The 20,241-nt window shown below is 44.5% G+C and overlaps 1 protein-coding gene across 1 annotated transcript in view; it reads right to left on the reverse strand.

The window, feature by feature from the left end:
• The window catches only part of LOC122550141 (activin receptor type-2B-like), a 170,268-nt gene extending 150,432 nt beyond the window's left edge, over window positions 1–19,836 (reverse strand). The window contains exon 1 of the mRNA XM_043690786.1: window positions 19,058–19,836. Within this exon, the coding sequence (XP_043546721.1) occupies window positions 19,058–19,106 (49 nt within the window). The 5' untranslated portion in view covers window positions 19,107–19,836. The remainder of the gene's footprint in view (window positions 1–19,057) is intronic.
• Between the last annotated feature and the right edge of the window lie 405 nt (window positions 19,837–20,241).

A 20,241-nucleotide genomic window follows, 5' to 3' on the forward strand; every position in this document is an offset into this window, starting at 1 on the left:
CTAGCCTGCACATCCCTGGTGATGACAGAGCAATTTAGCTTGGCAATCCACCTAACCTGCACATCTTTAAACTGCGGAAGGAAACCAGAGCACCCTAGAGGATGCCCACTTAGACAGACAGTCGCCTGAGGCGGGAATCGAACCTGGGTCCCTGGCAAACCCAAAGGAGTTTGTTTTTGTAGTATCCTAGATTAATAGAATACACCAAAACACTACAGATCATTAAGCTCGGAGTCTGCGATTTGGATGCTTTCGGCACACGTTTTGGAAGCAGATTGAAGTAGCCACGTACGAGATTTAAGTAGCCATTCAATTAGCCCCCAGTCTGTTTAGAGAGACTAGTCTTCACCCAATGTAATGCTGACCCTGTTCACCCAGCACAGACTGAACGGGCTCAATGGCCTCCAGCTTTGCTCGAACCATTCTGATTACTGCTTCCAAACAGAGAAAGGTTCCTCCTTTCACCATACACCAACAGGGAGTTACAGTGACAGAGATGAGAGGAGACTGCCCACCAAGCTCCTCCTCAAAGCCCACTCCTGAGCCAGCACCTCTCTACCTTATACTCCTGACCAAAACTGGAGCAGAAGTGTCTCTTTATCCACTTGGGAGATGTGGGTGTGACTGGCTGGAGAACAGCAACATATTTCCAATTCTTCTGTATTGTATGATTCATTGAAGTCAGGATGGTGAGTGGACCATACACAAGAAAGATGCTATTTAAATGCAGGTCTTCCTTTCTGATTTGTCAGGATAGGTGAAGGTTTGATGGGGGGTAGAAGAGATTATTATTGCCTCTGAGGTGAATTGAATACATTTATAATGCAGGGAGAATCAGGTTAATTGAGAGACTGAAATTTGTTACGCTTTCGGAGGACACTATCTGGAAGCAACAGCCTTTGATTCAATTTAAAAGCTTCAAGTTGTAACTTGTCCCTGATCTTCTGAGGAAAGAAGGTTCATGAGAACAGATCCTTGGATGAAGGGGCTTAGTTAATGGGGAATGCTTTCTGGGCACTTTGGGACAATTGAGTTGAGGTATGAGGGGCGATCTAGTGTGGGTGCTGAATGGGTGCTTTCCCCTCTTCGGGGAATCTACAGCTGGAAGGCACACTTTCAGAATATGTAATTTACATAAATAATTTGGATGTGAACATAGGAGGTATGGGGAGATGACACCAGAATTGGTGGTGTAATGGACAGCGAAGAAGGTTACCTCAAGAGTACAACAGGACCTTGATCAGATGGGCCGAGGAGTGGCAGGTGAGTTTAATTTTGATCAATGTGAGGTATTACGTTCTGGAAAGACAAGCCAGTTAATTAAAAGGTCCTGGGGAATGTTGCCAAACAAAGAGACCTTGTGGCGCAGGTTCATAGTTCCTTGCAGGTGGAGTCACAGATATACAGGGGTAGTGAAAGCAGCGTTTGGCACACTTTCCTTTATTGGTCAAAGCATTGAGTATAGGAGTTGGGAGATCATGTTGCAACTGCACAGGACATTGATTCGGCCAGTTTGGGAAGACTTCATTCAGTTCTGGTCTTCCTGCTCTTGGAAGGATGTTGTGAAACTTGGAAAAGGGTTCAGAAAAGATTTACAAGGATGTTGCTGGGGTTAAAGGGTTTGAACTACTGGGAGAGGCTGAATAGGCTGGGGCTATTTTCCCTGGAGTGTCAGAGGCTGAGGGGTGACCCATATACAGATTTATAAAATGAACCCTAACTACACCCTTCATGCTAAGTCCAAAGATGTGCAGGTTAAGGTGGAGTGGCCATGCTAAATTGCCCATATATTGTCCAGGGACATGTAGGCTGGGTGGTTTAGCCACGGGAAACACAGGGTTACACTGATAGGGAAGGGGAGTGGGTCTGGTTGGGATGCATTTTAAAGGGTGTGGATTCAATTGGCTGAATAGTCTGCCTTTATACTGAGGGGATTCTATGAACAGCGAAAGTCTTTTTCCCCAGGATAGAGGAGTCCAAAACTAGAGGGCATAGGCTTAAGGTGAGAGAGGAAAGATTTAAAAGGGACCTGAGTGGCAACTTTTTCACATAGAAGATGGTTAAATGTATGAAATGAGCTGACTGAGGAAGTGGTAGATGTTGTACAGCTACAGCATTTAAAAGCATCTGGATGAATACATGAATAGGAAGGGGTTTAGAGGGAAATGGGCCAAGTGCTGGCAAATAGGACTAAATTAATTTAGGATATCTAGTCGGCATGGACAGGTTGGTCTGAAGGGTCTGTTTCCGTGCTGTACAACCCGATAACTCTGATTCTATTTTGTCCATAATAAAAACAAGAGACTCTGACAGTGTGAAACTCAAGGGGATTTGGGGCCTTTACCTCAGGGCTTGTGGTATTGTGCAAAGTCAGGACTTCCAATCTTTATATCAAACAGCAATGTTTATAAATGACACTAAAACAGGCCAATTGGCCTACTCTGTGTCTAGCAATATTTATGCTCCCGTTAAGCGTACTACCATCATATCTCTCTTCCCTTCTCTCAGGTACATTCCCAGTTTAAATGCTCATCTTATTCACTTCAGCCATTGCCCTGTGGGAGTAGGTTGTCACCACTCTGAGAAAAGCAGCTCTTTCTGATTATTTTCTTAAGTATAGTATGCTCACCCATCATTGAGTCACACAGTACAGAAAACATTGAAAAATACCTCGCCATTCATAGAGTCATAGGAGATGTACAGCACGGAAACACAGACCCTTCAGTCCAACCCGTCCAGATATCCCAACCCAATCTAGTCCCACCTGCCAGCACCCGGCCCATATCCCTCCAAACCCTTCCTATTCATATACCCATCCAAATGCCGTAATTGTACCAGCCTCCACCACATCCTCTGGCAGCACATTTCATACACGTACCATCCTCTGTGTGAAAAAGTTGCCCTTTAGGTCTCTTTTATATCTTTCCCCTCTCACCCTAAACCTATGTCCTTTAGTTCTGGACTCCCCGACCCCAGGGAAAAGACTTTGCCTATTTATCCTATCCATGCCCCTCATAATTTTGTAAACCTCTATAAGGTCACCCCTCAGCCTCCGACGCCTCCTTCACTATCCTATCTACCTGCGGCTCCACTTTCAAGGAGCTATGAACCTGCACTCCAAGGTCTCTTTGTTCAGCAACACTCCCTAGGACCTTACCATTAAGTGTATAAGTCCTGCTAAGATTTGCTTTCCCAAAATGCAGCACCTCGCATTTATCGGAATTAAACTCCTTCTGCCACTTCTCAGCCCATTGGCCCTGCTGGGTCAAAACCCTAGATCTCCCTCCAAATACCACTGCGGGTCTACGTACAGCACGTGGACTATAGCAGTTCAAGAGGGCAGCTCAACGACATTGTCACAAGTGTAACTAGAGATGGGTAACAACCGTCCAGCCAATGATGCCCACGTCCCACTAGCAAATTTTAAAAAAACCTCCACTCTAATCCATCATCCAGTTCACGATGAAAAACCAGAGACCCAAAAACAAAAGCAAAATACTGTAGGAGCTGGAGATCTGAAATAGAAACAATAAAGGTTCAAGAAACTCGGCAGATTTGGCAATTTCAGGTGAGAGAGAAAGAAGGTCGACATTTTGAGCTATGAAATGACTCACGAGGAAGAGGATCCAGAACTGAAGAAGTGTTATACCAGACAGGAAGTATTAACTCTGCTTTGCCACTGCTCCTGACAGACTTGCTGAGTATCTCCGGAACATCCTGCTTTTTCTGGCCTTGATGCACATTGGATTCTGGAGCATTTTATGGGCGTTGTGGGGCAGGCATAAATACTTAATATGTACTCACATCTGATCGGATTAATTTGACAGCGGCGCACAGCTATTTACGATCTCCGTTAATGACTTAGACAAATTGCAGCCAACGTCCCCTGTGCGGTTCATTGGAGGAAAAGAGGGGAATACTAACTGGAGTCAAATTTGTGCAGGATAGGTGGGAAAGCAAGTTGGAGGGACACAACCTGTTGGTATCCATTTGTAAACTCATTATGTGAGTGGCTAAAAGACATTGACAGTACAGATGTAGAGTGCACATGGTTTCCCACTTTAGCAGGAGGAATAGAAACGCAGTCTGTGATAGAGCTATTCAGCACAGAAACAGACCCTTCAATCCAACCAGTCCGTGCTGAACATAATCCTATATTAAATTGTCCCACCTACCTGCTCCTGGCCCATCGGCTTCCAAACCTTCCTTATTCATGTACTTATCCAAATGTCTTTCAAACATTCTAACTGTGCCCACACCCACCACTTCCTCAGGGAGTTCATTCCACACACGAACTACCCTTTGTGTAAAACATTTGCTCAGGTCTTTAAAATCTCTCTCCTCTCACCTTAAATATATGCCCCTGGTCTAGGCTTTCCCCAGGATGGTGGGTTTCAACGACCATTAACCCTATCAACGCCCATTATTTTATACACTTCTAAAAAAAGTCGCCTCTCAACCTTCAAAGCTCAAGGAAAAAAAAGATCCCAGCCTTTCTTTATAACTCAAACCTTCCATACTTGGCAACATCCTGATAAAATCTCTGCTAAACCCTCTCCAACTTAATAATATCCTTTCTGTAACTGGACAACCAGAACTGGACAGACTATTCCAGGGGAGGCATCACCAATGTCCTGTACAACCTCAACAGGACTTCCCAACCCCTATACTCAAAAGGACTGTGCAACGTTTCTTAATTAGGGAGAAAATACAGAACTCCAAACTACAAAAAAATCTGAGCGACCCTCTATGTGACTCACGTATCGTCAGAGATCTACTGCAGAGAAAAAAGGCCCTGTGATCCAGCACAAGTCCACCAGTCAGTCAAAAATAACCAACTATTCTAACTCCTCGCCATTTCAGAATGCTGGACTTTAATCTTAGAGACTTGCAATCTCCCTAAAGCAGTCTTGAAACAGTGGAGAAGGTTTCCTCTCGTGGAGGAGTCCATAATCAAAGCACAGTTTGAGAAGGAAAGACAGAGATTGAGGATTGTTTTTTCCCCTTTCTCAGAGGGTGGTTACTCTGCAGAATTCTCTTCCCCAGAGCACAGCACACATGTAGTGGAATGGAGGGACCTCAGATTCGAGGTTCACTGTTCACTGAAAAGTGGGAGTCACAGGTAGACAGGGCAGTGAGGAAGGCTTTTGGCACGCTGGCCTTCATCAGTCAGGGCACTGAGTATAGATGTAGGGAAGTTATGTTGCAGTTATATAGGATGTTGGTGAGGTCGCACTCAGACACGAACCAGTTTGGGCCAAAAAAGGACCCGTTCCCATGTTGTAGGACTCTATGACTTATTCAAGGCCACGTTCAGATGCTTGATAGTCAAGGGGTTCAAGGATTACACGGTCAAGAGAAGTTTCTTTTGGTTGTTCCTGGGACGAAGAGACTGTCCAATGAGCAAATGTTGAGAAGGTTGGGCCCATTCTCATTGGAGCTCTGTAAATAATCCTATTGGAGGCTTGGCAGGATTAGATGGTGATAAATTCACCCCACAAGGGGAGACAGTCTAAGAAAAAAGGAGCGAACTGATTAAAAATAAAAGACGACTCCTGTTGAAAACAGGGATGAGGAATTTCTTCAGAGGGTCATTAGTCGTTGAAATACTCTTTCCCATTGAGCAGTGGAGGCTGCAGCACAGGGAATAGTCAGGGCAGAACCAGACAGAACTTTTAACTGAAAAGGAGTCAAAGATTCATGGGGGAGGGGATGGGGTGGGGGGTGGGGGGGGACAGCAAGGTGAAGTTACAGTTCAATCATGATTTTACAGAATGGTGGAGCAGGCTCAAGTAGCTCAATGGCGTACTCTCCTTAAAAAAAAGGAAACATTATCTTGTTGCATGAACAAAGGTTGCAAACTCTCAAATCTCTGAGCACAAGCCCCAGACAGGAGCACACTGTAAAACATAGACTAGCTGCCTTGGACTGATGGCGCAGTGTAGAATCTGTCAGATTGGAGAATTTGACGTGCAGAAAGGCAGCCCCTTTAATCCTGGCTCTGGCAAGTCCCTGACTAAACAGGAAGCAAGTCTGTGTCTATCACACCTCATGGCTTCCTTTAGAGTGCAGTTGTAACGGCAAACTGAGCTGCCAATTTATGCACAGCAAGATTCCACAAACTGCAAGGGGACCGTTGTCTGGAGAATCCACTTCACAAAATGAAAATTTGCCAGGTCGTTAAAGAGACCTCTGATTTTCTCCAGAGTGCTATGGGATTACTTTTTCTCATTCACCGCAACAGACAGAATCCAGAGTCTCAGTCTAGTTCCCTGTTCTAATAACCGCTGGGATGTTCCAAGGGGTGTGTGCGTGATACCAACACCAAACAGGTTAATTAAAAAGATCAAGAACAACCATTGCATTGCCAATACTCAGTAACACCTTCCAGGTACTCTTCCTTCTTTAAACAAAAGCGTACCTTGACTATTTTTCCTCAGAAAATACTGAAATATTCACCACTCGAGGGAAAATAAAAAAGTTACTTTTGATTTCAAATTTTACTTTAAGCTTTTTAAATGTTAACAGAGGAGAGTCTGGTGCACCCGGCCACGGGTCAATGTCCTATTTCACGGCTTGCTCCTTTCAGTGTTTTACAAGCCGGGATCACAACTTCTCTCCATCTTTTCAGCCAGTGAGAGTACGCTTGGCAATTCCTGAGAACTCGGGAGTCCTCATGGCTGCCCGCTCCTCACCCGAGGTCAGCGCCAACTTTCCAGTACAAACCTCTTCCGAAACTGAATCAGAGCCATCAAAACCTCGTGAATGGATTTGATCTTCCCAGATAAAAAAGGTGGGAGACTGAAGACGCAGCCCGGGAGCCCAGTGACTGCACAACAAAACACTAGATGAAAAACTTTCCAGTTATGGACATTGTGCATTTGTCTTATTAACTGCATACAACGTCAAAAAGTGGGACTCTGATTCCCAGCATCTGCAGTCCTCACTTTCTCCACAAACGCACAATGATCAACTACCTACCCTACCCTTCAAACTCCTTTTGAGGTGCTCTTTCCAGTACATGCAAGAGTGCGTGCCTGTCTCTGTGCAGTGCCCAAGGTTCCAGATTCAAGTCTCACTCCAGGACTTAAACACAAATTGCATTTGGAAGCAGGCCATTCAACCCATTGAGCCCACACCAACCCTCCAAACGCACATCCCACCCCAGATCCATCCCCCAGCCTGTCCCTGTAACCATGCATTTCATGTGGCTGATCCACCTAGCCTGCACATCCCTGGGCACGATGGGTAATTTAGCTTGGCCAATCCACCCCAACCTGCACATCTTTGGACTGTGGGAGAGAACGGAGGAAACCCACACAGAGAGAATGTGCAAATTCCATACGGGTGTTCACCCGAGGGTGGGATCGAACCAAGTCCCTGGGACTGTGAGGCAGCGGTACTAACCAATGACCCATTGCGCCGCCATCCCATAGATCAAAGCTGACACTCCAAACCAGTCCTGAACAAGCACCGCACTGTCAGAGCTGTGTCTTTTCGATGGAATTCAGTTAAACCATAATCCCCACCTGGGCGGCACAGTGGCTCAGTGGTGAGCACTATTGCCTCTCAGCACCAGGGACCCGGGTTCGATTCCTGCCTCAGGAGACTGTCTGCGTGGAGTTTGCACATTCTCCCTGTGTCTGCGTGGATTTCCTCCAGGTGCTCCGGTTTCCTCCCACAGTCCAAAAAAAATGTGCAGGTCAGGTGAATTCGTCATGTTAAATTGCCCATAGTGTTAGATACATTAGTCAGAAGGAAATGGGTCTGGGTGGGTTACTCTTCGGAGGGTCGGTGTGGACTTGTTGGGCCAAAGGGCCTGTTTCCACACTGTAGGGAATCTAATCTAAACTGCTCAAGTAGGAAGACCCCATTTGGAAAAGCAGGATGGGAGTTCTCCTCCTGCCCAATACATGTCCTTCAAAGCACCCCATCACTAACAAAACACAGGACATGGGCATGATCAGGTGGGTGTTGGTGGGAAGATTGCTAGAGTCAGTTGGCTGCCATGATTCCTACATGATTTGGAGATGCCGGTGTTGGACTGGGGTGTACAAAGTTAAAAATCACACAACACCAGGTTATAGTCCAACAGGTTTAATTGGAAGCACTAGCTTTCAGAGCGACGCTCCTTCAGGTACAAGCTACTGTGCTTCCAATTAAACCTGTGGGACTATAACCTGGTGTGGTGTAACTTTTAACATGATTCCTACAGTGCTACAGCAAGTATGCTTCATTGGCTTAAGTACTGAGGCATCCAGTGGTGATGAAAGGCACTATGTAAATGTAGGTTTTTCCTTTTCTCTTTGAGAATTAGTACTTTTTCCAATAGGAGAGAAAACACATGAAGCTGGGAAAGCACAGCAGGTCAGACAGCATCAGAGAAGCAGGAAAGTCAACGTTTCAGGCCGAAACCCTTGGTCAGGACTGGGGAAGGGTTTCCACCCGAAACGTTGACTTTCCTGCTCCTCGAATGTTGTGCTTTTCCACCCTCCCTCCTCTCTGACCTATCGCCTTCATCCCCACTCCCATCCATCTACTGCACTCTTAGCTACCTTCTCCCCAGCCCCACCACCCCCCTCCCATTTATCTCCCCACCCTAGAGGCTCCCAGCCTCATTCCTGATAAAGGGCTTTTGCCCGAAACGTCAGTTTTCCTGCTCCTCGGATGCTGCCTGACCTGCTGTGCTTTTCCAGCACCACACTAATCTGGACTCTGATCTCCAGCATCTGCAGTACCCACTTTCGCCCAGCTTCATGTCTGTTGACGCTGGCTTCCAACACCTGCAGTCCATCCTGTCTCCCAACGGGAGAGAATGCTGGCTTGTTGTTACTTAGCAACACCGCGTCTATTGAGTGACGGTGCAATCCGGAAATTCCTGGCAGTAACAGAAGCTCACCAGGTGAAGAGAGCGCCAGCCTCTGCATTCTCCTCATGCCAACTGTTAGTCAACTGTACCCACACGTGGGCATTGCCCTGTCATCTATAGCATGCTGTCTGCACAGAAGGTAGCACTAATGACAGCCTTTTCAGGAGCTCAGAGCCCAAGCAAAGGAAGGCCTCGACTCAGTTTGCCTTCATTAAAAGGACCCGTCTTTGTAACTGAAGTGGTACAAACCCGGGAGGAATTCAACTGCTCTACCTCACCCCGTCGAGAGGGGCTAGGTGTGAGAGTGTGGCCTTCTTTCTCCCCGCGAGGTTAGAAATTGATCCTTTCAAAAGTTACAGTCAAGAACTGTGCAAAAACAAAATAAATGACCATGCAACTGTGGAAAATAGCACAACTGTTAAACTATCCTCAGGGCAACAGTGATGTGGTATCTCAATGGGCCCAATCCAAATGCAAGAGTCACCAAGGTCTACAGATGCTGGAGATCAGAGTTGTGCACGTTGCTGGAAAAGCACGGCAGGTCAGGCAGCATTCGAGGAACAGGAGAATCGACGTTTTGGGCCAGAGCCCTTCAATACTGCACAATGAACTCAGCCACCAATGACCTGCCCTGGGGGGTACAGGCACATTTTATCCTTCTTTCTGTTCTTCCTCTCACCTTATTTTTCCTCAGCCCTTTCCGACAATGCAGGTGGACAACAGGAGAGGCTCCCACTGCTTCTCCCTCCTCACTTATCTTTATTTTACACCATCCCCACGTAAAACTCCATGGAAGAGCTGGTTCATCATACAGCTCCCGCATCCACATGAAGACTCTGAAACGTCAATAGGCAGCTAAATAGGTGATTCCACATGGGCATAGCTCAGTCAGTGGGTTTTATATTTAACTCTGAATGGAGCTGCAGAGTCTGCAAAGATGCAAAAATCAAAAAAACACTGCAGCTGGGCTGAGCCGAGAACACAAGACAGAGTGAGTTTATATAAATCCATCACTAGAACTTTCAAACAAGCACCACGATGTAGCTTGGTTGGTGGCAAGGGCACTGCCGTCAAATTGTTCCTGCAGACAACTGCATGCTCTCCTCAAGGAGGGCAGGGGAACAGATGCCGTGGCATTTGTTGAAGGTCATCCTATGCTGTTCAGGATGCTCCCAGGGACACACAGGTAGACAAACATCAGATGTGTCTGGGGGAAACCATCAACGTGGTGAAAAACTGCCCAAAACATGCAAGAGTTGTCTTCAAATGAGGACAAGCAGACTGCACCTTCCAAGGCCATTCAAACTATGAGCAGCAGGCCATTCAGCCCCTCTGAATCTGCACAGCCACTTAACACAATCATGGCTGATCTCCTCTCAGTCTCGACTCCACTTTCCTGTCTCTCCGCATAACCCACCAATCTGTTACTAATTAAAAATCTATCACCTCCTTAAAATTTACTCAGTCCCAGCATCCACCATACTGTGGGGGGGTGAGTTCCACACAGATTCCTGACCCTTCGAGAGAAGTTTGGGCAGCACGGTGGCTCAGCGGTTAGCACTGCTGTCTCACAGCACCAGGGTCCCAGGTTCAACTCCAACCTCAGGGGACTGACTGTGTGGAGTTTGCACATTCTCCCCGTGTCTGGGTGGGTCTCCTCCGGGTGCTCCGGTTTCCTCCCACAGTCACAAAGATGTACAGGTCAGGTGAACTGGCCACGCTAAGTTGCCCATAGTGTTAGGTGCATTAGTCTGAGGGGGGGTGGGCTGCTCTTCGGAGGGTCGGTGTGGACTTGTTGGGCCGAAGGGCCTGTTTCCACATTGTAGGGAATCTAATCTAATCTCATCTGTTTTAAATCAGCTACCTCTAATCCTAAACCTATGACCTCTTTATTTTAGAATGCCCCACAAGGGGAAACAACCTCTCTATATCTACCTTGTCAATCCCCTTTAACATATTATCAACCTCAACTAGATTTCCTTTCATCCTTCTGAACTCCAGATGGTATCAGGTGAAACTGCTCGGTCTCTCTTCATAAGACAATCCTCTCACTTCTGGCATCAACCTCGTGAATCTCCTCTGTACTGTTAACAACTAGGTGCTGACTGACTCTCAAAACTCTGAACTGTTCTGCCCAGGACTGTAGGAAACTACAGGAAGTTGCATGCATAGCCTAGACCTTCACAGAAGCCAACCTCCCATCCATTTACACTTCGCTGCCAACAAAGAGCCCTCCCACCCCAGTTATAACCTCTTCCATCAGGCAGATGATAAAGAAGCTTGAACACTGACACCAATGGTTTCAAGAACACTTCTTCCCTGCCATTATTAGACTGATGAATGGACTCTCTAATTTCAAATAATGTTGATCTTGCTTTGCACACCTCCTGTGCAGCCATAACCCTTGTACACCTCGCTCTGTCTAAGCCCCCAATGTTCAGCATGTCCTTCTTCGCTATGATCTCCCTGTACTGCTCACAAAACAAAGCTTTTCACTGTACTTTCGGAGCGTCGCTCCGAACGCTAGTGCGCTTCCAATTAAACCTGTTGGACTGTAACCTGGTGTTGTGTGATTTTTAAACTTTGTACACCCCAGTCCAACGCCGGCAGCTCCAAATCATGTTCACTGTACTTAGTCACGTGACTTCAATACATCCAGTCAAACCGTAATGCTTGGGGCCACCTGCCACAAAGACATGGGGGGGATGGGCACTATCTGAAGTCACTTAGCCTGGTAACTTCAAGAAACCCTCAGGGCAGACACTAGTCGCTGAAATGTGTAAACGTTACAGATGTTACAAATTGGATTGAGGCACCTAACATTGTTACATGGGCAATGTAGAAACATTGTATTTGTTTGCCTTTGGTTTAAAGTTAATTCGCAGGATGCGAACTCACTAGCTAGGCCCAGTGTTTATTAACCACCCTCTGGTCAATTAGGGATGGGTGAGTCAACCACATTGCTGTGGGCCTGGAGTCACATGTAGGCCCGACCAGGTAAAGCCAACGATTTTCTTCTCTTAAAAAAAAGGGCATTAGTAATGGGTTTATTTTTTTAAAAACCACAAATCGACAACTAGCTTTTAACTCCAGATTTTTAACTGAAGTCAAATTTCACCATCTGCCCTGGAGGGTTATACGTATATCCGCAGGGCCACTACACCTCAACCCCCCACATTTTTGATTTTGGTTTCCAGAAATGTACTTTTCAGAAGTTTTATAATCTAGTTTTAAAAGAAATACATGGATCCACCATCTTTACCATAATGAAACATCCCAAAAAGGTGCTTCACAATGGAGTTATAAAACAGAATCCAGGTGACCAAAACTTTGGTTTAAGGAGCAGGTTTTGAAAGAGAAGAGAGAAGTACAGCAGTAGGAACAGGCGATGCTCACTGCTACGGTGTAGGCCTTTGGTGACTGATGGGCACCACAGCGTTTGCAGTGCACTATCAGCCTTGGATAACACCATTCTGATTCAGTTCGTTTCTTTGCTTCCACAGTACAAGCTTCCGTTTGATTTTGAGTTTACGTTGTTTTTGGTTTGGTGACCCCGGAAGAGGGCAGATTTATTTTCCCTGCATATCAACTTTGGAGCCCAGTGGGGCTTCTATTTTAACCCCGCATTATCCCTTCTCAAGAAGTGCTTGAAGGGGTCGGTGCAAGGGGAATTTTGTTTTCCTTTGCAATTGGTAGAGGTACCTTTCCCCTCTGACCTTTAGGTCATTGTTGTCTCCGTCCTGGGAACGTTTGGCAGGGACGGAGCTGAGGGAGTTTGATATTTAGTTTTCCCTTGCGTTCGACTGAGTGGTGGAACGCTTATTCCATATCTCAACCCCGACTGTCCCCGCTCCAAGAGTGGTTGGTGGGAACGAAGTTAAGGAAAGCAGTTTTTTTGTTTATTTGCTTGCCTCCCACCCAGTCACTGGGACTTTATTTCGGTTCGAGAGTGGGGCAGACGTTTACTTTGCCATTTTAAAACAACACAGTGGGCTTTCCTTGGATGGGGACAGTACAGAGTAGAGTCTGACGGGGGCAGTGTCAGGGAGGGTTTGATTCTTCTATTGCATCTTTCATTTTTAAAAAAAAAGTAGAGAGGCAGAGGGCTGTTTGAGGGGAATCTCCACAGGGACAGAGGGGTGCTGGAGCTATAAAATAAAGGGACTAGGCATGCAGAGATCTCAAAGTCGTGGGCCTGGTGCACACAATAGGGATATAGAGGCAGCAAGGCCGAAGAGGGATTTGAAAACAAAGATGTTTTTTATTAAATTAAAAATCAGGGCGTGGCGAAACCAGGAGTCAACCTGGGTCAGGAAGACTACAGGGGCGCTGGAATTCGGTGCCATCTGGGACTGAGACAGCAGGGGCATGCTGGTGAGCTTGGTGGCAACACAGGAGTGAAGCTGCTAGTTAGGCCAAACTGGCACCAGGAATGGGAAGAGAGCAAATTGAAATCTGCCAACCTAAACAAGTAGCAAATCGTGCCAGATGTCAGGGAAGGGTCAGCTTTGCGAAGAAATAACTCACAAGGCGCCACCTTCCAAAATGGTGGATTGGGGGAACAGTGGATGCCATGCTGGGTGAGGAGGTGGTTGAAATTGTTAGTGTTCAATACTTCACAAATTTTTTCTCCCTGTTTAAAAGAAACACTTTTGACCCAAGTACTATCCACGGATACTGTCAGACCTGTTGAGCTTTTACAGCAATTTCTGGTTTTGTCCATGAACCTTTTATCTTGCGTGCTCCATTTTCTAGTTCTCCCTTACCTAACCATCTCATTACATCCTTAACAAAAGTCTAATAAATTTACCTTTGGAAAGCTGTATTGATTTTGTCTGATTGCACAGTGGTTTAGTTAGTTAGTGGACTGCAGCGGTTCGGGAGGGCAGCTCACCAGCACCTTCTCAGAGGCAACTAGGGATGGGCAATGAATACTGGGCCCAGCCAGCGACACCCATGTCCCACGAATGAACAAAAAAAACCTCCCTTAAGAATAGGTTCCAGAGATAGTAATGTTACATTAACTGGTTTGTAATTTCTAAATTATTTTGACATTGGCTGGAAATGTGTGCTGAATTACTTGAAACTTTGGTCTGAGTTTTTGTTGGCGTCCTCAACTAATTTCTCAGCTGTTTAAAAAATAATCTCAACTTTCTGTGCTTCAAGTGATCTGAGGTAAGATGGAGAATGAGACCTTTAACCTCAGGTCACATGCTAAGATATAGCAACATTATCGTGAACATGTCTCTTAAGCATATACTGGTTATGTTGACAGGGAGATATAGCACTTCCCCCATTTTCCAAGAAAAAAAAATCCCAAATAGATAGATATACACTATTGTATGTAGGCAGCGTAAATAGCCAAGGTCTTTTCCCTGAGGTAGAGGAGTCCAGAATTAGAGGGCATAGGTTTAAGATGAGAGGGGAAAAGATTTAAAAGGGACAGGAGGGGCAACTTTTTTCCATGCAGAGAGCGGATGGGTATACAAATAGGAAGGGGTTTAAGAGGGATATGGGGCCAAGTGCTGGCAAATGGGACTAGATTAGGTTGGGATATCTGGTCGGCATGGACGAGTTGGACCGAAGGGTCTGTTTCCGTGCTGTACGTCTCTATGACTCTATTACATTTAAGCAAAAGTTGAGGACACGGTAGTTGAGAAACTAAAATAGCTAGGACTGCATAAAGGGCAACTCTTTATTTTAGTAAGGAAAAAAGTCCTGGAAAATGGCGCAGTTTGTGCCTTGAGGAAGCCGAATGCGAGAAAAAGGTGAGGACTGCAGATGCTGAAGATCAGTCTCAAAAAGTGTGGCACTGGAAAAGCACAGCCAGCCAGGCAGCATCCGAGAGGCAGGAGAATTGACGTTTCAGGCATAAGCCTTTCATCATTCCTGAGCTTATGCTCAAAACCTCAATTCTTCTGCTTATGGAGAATACGACTCCTCTTCATCACGAATGACGAAGGAGCTTATATCCGAAGTGTCGACTCTCCTGCTCCTCGGATGCTACCTGTCCAGCTGTGCTTTTCCAGCACCACACTTTTTGAATTTGAATAGGCACCAGACCTTAATTACTCTGGGCAAATCAATCACTTGAATCTGACTCCAGCACTTCAAACTTTTCAATCACTCCCCTATTTTACGAAGAGTACAAAATGCTTACTGGAAGAGTTTCAAAACAAACAAAAAAAAAAAATTTTAAAAATCAAAACCAATGGCTTTACAAGCCTCCATAGCTAAAGCCCAGTTGGTTTAGGAATGCCAGTACAGCCCAGCTCTCATCTAAAAAGATGTCCCCAAAATTCTCCTCATGCTCTTGAAATATTAGCTGAAGCTCAAGACCACTTTCCCAACACTTTTCCAGCGTTACCATCGTTTTGTGAAATAAGGAGGGTTTTTTTTTGTTCTTCACAGCTCCTCTTGTTCATCAGTTGTTGAGTTTGGTTATGTTAGAGATAGACAAGAGCACTGAGCATTTTGTGTCATTACTGTCAAGTAATATGCTCGCTTGATTGACAAGAGTATAATGGGCTGCTTTCTATAGTAAACAGAATGGAGAAGATTGGAGCTCAGTGTGTTATTACAATATTCTTTAATAGGTGCCATATGGGTTCCATTGGGCACTTAAAATCGCAAAATATACCCAAAAAGAACCAAACAGAAAAAGGAGAAAGGTAAAAGCAGTCTAATGGAATAAAGATTAAAGCTGTAAAATAACTCCATTCAGAATGATCTCATCTAAACCAAACCAGTTTGTGCAGCTTATTTGTCACACGACAGATTAAGAGCAACAGACTTAGGTCAACACATTTCAAATTTTGTATAATTCTCTTAAGCAACACCAGAACTGCTCCTACAAACAACAGATCCATAATCACTGAAGCATATGGTTCAGAATGCTCTTAACATGCCAAATGCCAGTCTGCACCCAAATATCTATTGATCACACATTCATCACAAAAGTAGTGAGAACACACCTAAGCTCTCATAGTAAATTAGATAAAACAATCTGATCAGAGTATTGACTTTTCTTTTGTGATGAAAGTTGCAACAAACTTTTTAAAAAAAGTAGCCATTTTTGGTCCAAAGCTGCAAATGATAAGCAATTGCCCATTGGTACAGTTTGCAAAATTCGCTTCAGAAATGTTGACAGAAATTCAGGAGGGCAAGAATTTAATCCAGGGATTTTCAAAACACGGGCTCACAGAACAGCAGGTGGCTCATGTTTTTTTTGATTGTACCTTGTAAAACCAGGACTTTGAAAATGTGAAGGGCAGCTAGTTTATAGACTACACTCTTCAGAAACAACTTGCACTGTACGTTTTGACTCACTTCAGCTGGTCAAATGGGACTGTGGACTAATATGAAAGCAGGAGGAGTGTGAAAGAACCTTGCTTCAAAAAGCAAAGGAAATATTATTTTATTTTATTCAGGGGCAACAAAGCAGCAGTCTTTTTTTGGCAGCAAGAGTCTGTGGGGGGCATAGGGGCAGAATTCAAATATTTATCATTCTAAAATTAAACATTGAACGTTTATTTGAAAAAGTAGCCTTTACAGCCTGTTTATAATCATGCCCATGTGGTGAGCTGCTGAGCACTGATGAAAATAAAATCATTGTAAGGAAGATGTCACATAAAGTGTGCGGGCATGGGATTTAACCTCGAGCATTTAAAGGCAGAGAAATGATTATTGCCTGGTATTACACATCCAACATAAACAAACATTATTTACTCTGCTTTATAATTTTTTTCTGTTAAAGAAACACTTCAGCTTTTGGCACAAATATTACATTTAAACAAAGTTGAGAACACAACCAGTTGAGAAACAAAAATAGATAGGACTGTGTAAAGGTACGCTTCTTTCTTTAGTGAGCAGCATAGATAATACAGTTTGAGGAGACAAACAAAAACCACAAAACATTAGTAGGAGCAAAACTAAATGCAAAAGTGGGCCATTCAGGCCAAAAAGGTATTTAAACTCGTTTCTATCCCTTTTGCCTTCATTTACTTTCCCCTTAAATGAAATTTAAAACCAGCTGCCAGTAAGAAACCACATCACATCCCAGACACTGTTGTTATGTGAAAATGCAAGCATGTAACATTGCAGGAGAAAACAATTCTCCCCCCCCCCCCCATATATATCAAGTTAAATCACATAACAAACAAACCACTTAACCAGAAAGTGGAGATGGAATTGCAACACAATGTTTTCAGTCAGTAAATGCCACAAATGAGTAGATTTATCAATAGATCTGACACCCAGTAATAAAATCAACTTCAGAAGCTATGGGCTATTATAAAACCCTAAGTTATTTCACTTACACACTTCCCTAGATGGTGTGGCTGTGTCTGAATCCAGTTCTAAAGGTTAACTTTTAATCTCCTCTCAAGGAAAAACCACAACCTGCAGCAGTTCCTGCTTCCCTAACACGTCTTCACAACATTTTTTTTTAAATACATGTTGCCACAATTTTAACAATATCAAACGAGTGGGGGGTGCTAACCAAAGTAGGCACCAAGTGATGAGCTAATCCAGGCATTACAAAACAGAAACACAAGCACCATTTTGGACACAATGGACTATTTTATTTCAACTCATTCGCTCCACGTTATTCCGCCGGGATTGCCAAAGCAGATTTTTTTTTAAAATAACGAATTAAAAGTTTAACAACAGTTAATAAAAAGCGCCTCACCCATTCTCGCCAGCGTTTCCCTTACAGTGAAACTGAACCGCGTCCCCTCCAGATGACCACAGTGCTCCCTCGGTTAAAAGAATGAATCAGATGTTCTCACTCCAGCGGGCTGAGAATTGTTACAGCTCTCCTCCCTCTCCCTTAAAACACAATGTTAGCCCGGGCTCTCCTTCCCTTCCCCCTTCCAGTGGTTTCTCATTTCGTATCCAACAGCCATGTGACAATTCCCCCAGCACACACACACACACATACATACATACATACCCCCTCAACGTAAATACACAAAGGCTAATCTCCAAACACGTGCAAACTTGGGTTAAGAGAACAGAGGGTTTCTTTTAACAAAAATAATACGATAATTTAAAACCATAGAGTGGAATCGACCATAAATAAAGAGAAAGGGGCTTGGTGCATATTTAATTGCCCAGTCCAAATGAGGCTACGCGCAATTTTCCTAAAGAGACGCCAGTGTGTGTTTGGTTATGGATGCACGTGTAAGAATGCAAAGCTGATCTTCCCCACTATATTACAAAACAAAATGTTTCCAGTGGACGGATCGTCTTTGTTTCCACTACCACCCGATCAGCTTCTGTTGATATCTCCACAACACCCTACAATCCCTCCCCACACACACCCCCTCTCCCCCATAACCAACTCAAAAGATGCTGCAGGGATCTCCCCCAAAACTTCAATGTTTCGGATTAACATCGAGACGGCAACCACATCGCAAAACCAAAACAAAAGTAGCTGTCCCGTGAAAAGTTGGGCATTATCTCTAACCAAGAGGTTGCAATAAATTCCTCCACCTTACACACACATGCTGCGATATCAAAACAAAGGGGCTGTGAGGGAAGAAATCGTCTTATTTTTTAAAAAAAAAGGGGGGGGGGAATTTTCCGCACCCACTTCCTTTGAATAAGATAGTGGAACCAACAAAAAAAAACAGAAGCTGGATGTTTACACTAAGTTTACAAAGAAAAGGGTTCAGGGCATTTTCCAACTCCAAATAGCTAAGCCAAAACTTTCCCCGTTACGAAATAAAAATAGAGGGAGGAATGTACAATGTAAAATGTTCCCGATTTTAAAATTATTTTCTTAGATAAAATCTTATCCGTGCCTTCTGTATTCCGAAAATCGAGCTGCCCCACTTTACAAATCAGGCCACGTGAATCAATTGAGGAGGGAGAGAGGGAAATCAACACACAGCAATAGGAAAACCACAATGACTCCCCAATACGATACAAAGTTAAACTCAAACTACACACAGACACACAGAAATCCTGTCACCTCCCACAGAACAAACCACAAGCATCTGTAGTCATTTATAAACCAACAAAAAAAAATCAAAGCTACACAGTAGAGATGTAGAATCTCTGAATCTTTCTACCCCCACACTCATCACCCCCGAATTTCTCCACAGTCTTGAGATTAATTTCACAGTCTGTGTAAGAGACAAAATAATTAGTGGGGGGGGTCTCACAACCGCCAATTCTTCTTACCTGTAGAAAAAGTTGTCAGAAGTACAAAAGTCAACCAGCAAGCAATCATATTCAAATACACCAAACGTGGGGTTAGTTTCCTGCGGGCGAGGGTATCTGTTCAGTTCGTCAACATTTAAAACGTGTGTCTTTCTTCCTTAAGACACACACTCCAAGGAGAGGGGGGGGGGGGGAGAGAAATAGAGCTGGAGAGAAATAAAATGACACACAGTTGGCACCAGGGCCCGTTGATCTCCACGTTCTGTAAGTAGTCCAACACTCAGGCACAAACAACACAGAAACCAAGTAGTTGCTTATTTTTTTTGTTGTTGTTCCTAGAACCACCACCTTCTCCTCCTCTTCTGTTGCGTTTCCTCTCTCCTCCTCCTTTGACGCTTGTATGTGTGTGTGTGTTTGTGTGTTTCTCTCTCTTTCTCTTTCTCTCTCTTCCCCTTTCTTCCAAAATAATTGATGAGATAGATAGATGTATAATTATTTCTCCCTGCGGTAAATGCAACACACAAAAAGAAAGTTCACTGTTGGCTCAGCAATCCCCAGTGCACAGCAGCAAACGCAGAGCTAGATCTTGACTCCAGGAGCGGCAGAGCTTGGCAAACGTTCAGCCTTAGCAGAGAATGGGTCATAATTATTTTTTTTTTGAATGGCCGGCGGTGTGGTGAATCCACGGGAAAAAAAACTGAACCCAGTCCAAAATGGCTTCTAAAAAAGCTTGTCCAGCGGTGAAGCTGGGAAACCCGGATGTTTGCTTCAGAGAAAGAGAGAGAGAGAGAGAGAATAATAGCAGCACCCTGGTATCAGCTGTACAACACTGGCTCCAAGTGAGTGAGAGAGAGAGAGAGAGCAAAAGAGAAAGAAAGAAAGATCGAGACGCTGCCAGAAATACATGCACCTTGAAAAAATACATTGGAGAGATGCAAAGTGAGAGGTGACAGTGGGGAGGATGGGCTAATGTATCAGTTACTGTGATACATTGAAAAATGTATCTTTCAATCAACGCTTAATAGTAGGACAGGAAGGCAAGGGAAATTGGATATTCTCTCGGTTTCATTTCTACTCCTTCCTCTCTCACCCCTTTCCTGGATAGTTTTATTTGTAAATATTTCGGGATTCCTTGCACAGGGATTCCGAGCTGGGGGTTTTTTTTTAAACACAGGGAAACGGTATTGAAGGGGAGGAGCGAGGGA

Source organism: Chiloscyllium plagiosum, chromosome 5, assembly GCF_004010195.1.
Source record: "Chiloscyllium plagiosum isolate BGI_BamShark_2017 chromosome 5, ASM401019v2, whole genome shotgun sequence".
In the NCBI taxonomy this organism is placed as follows: Eukaryota; Metazoa; Chordata; class Chondrichthyes; order Orectolobiformes; family Hemiscylliidae; genus Chiloscyllium; species Chiloscyllium plagiosum.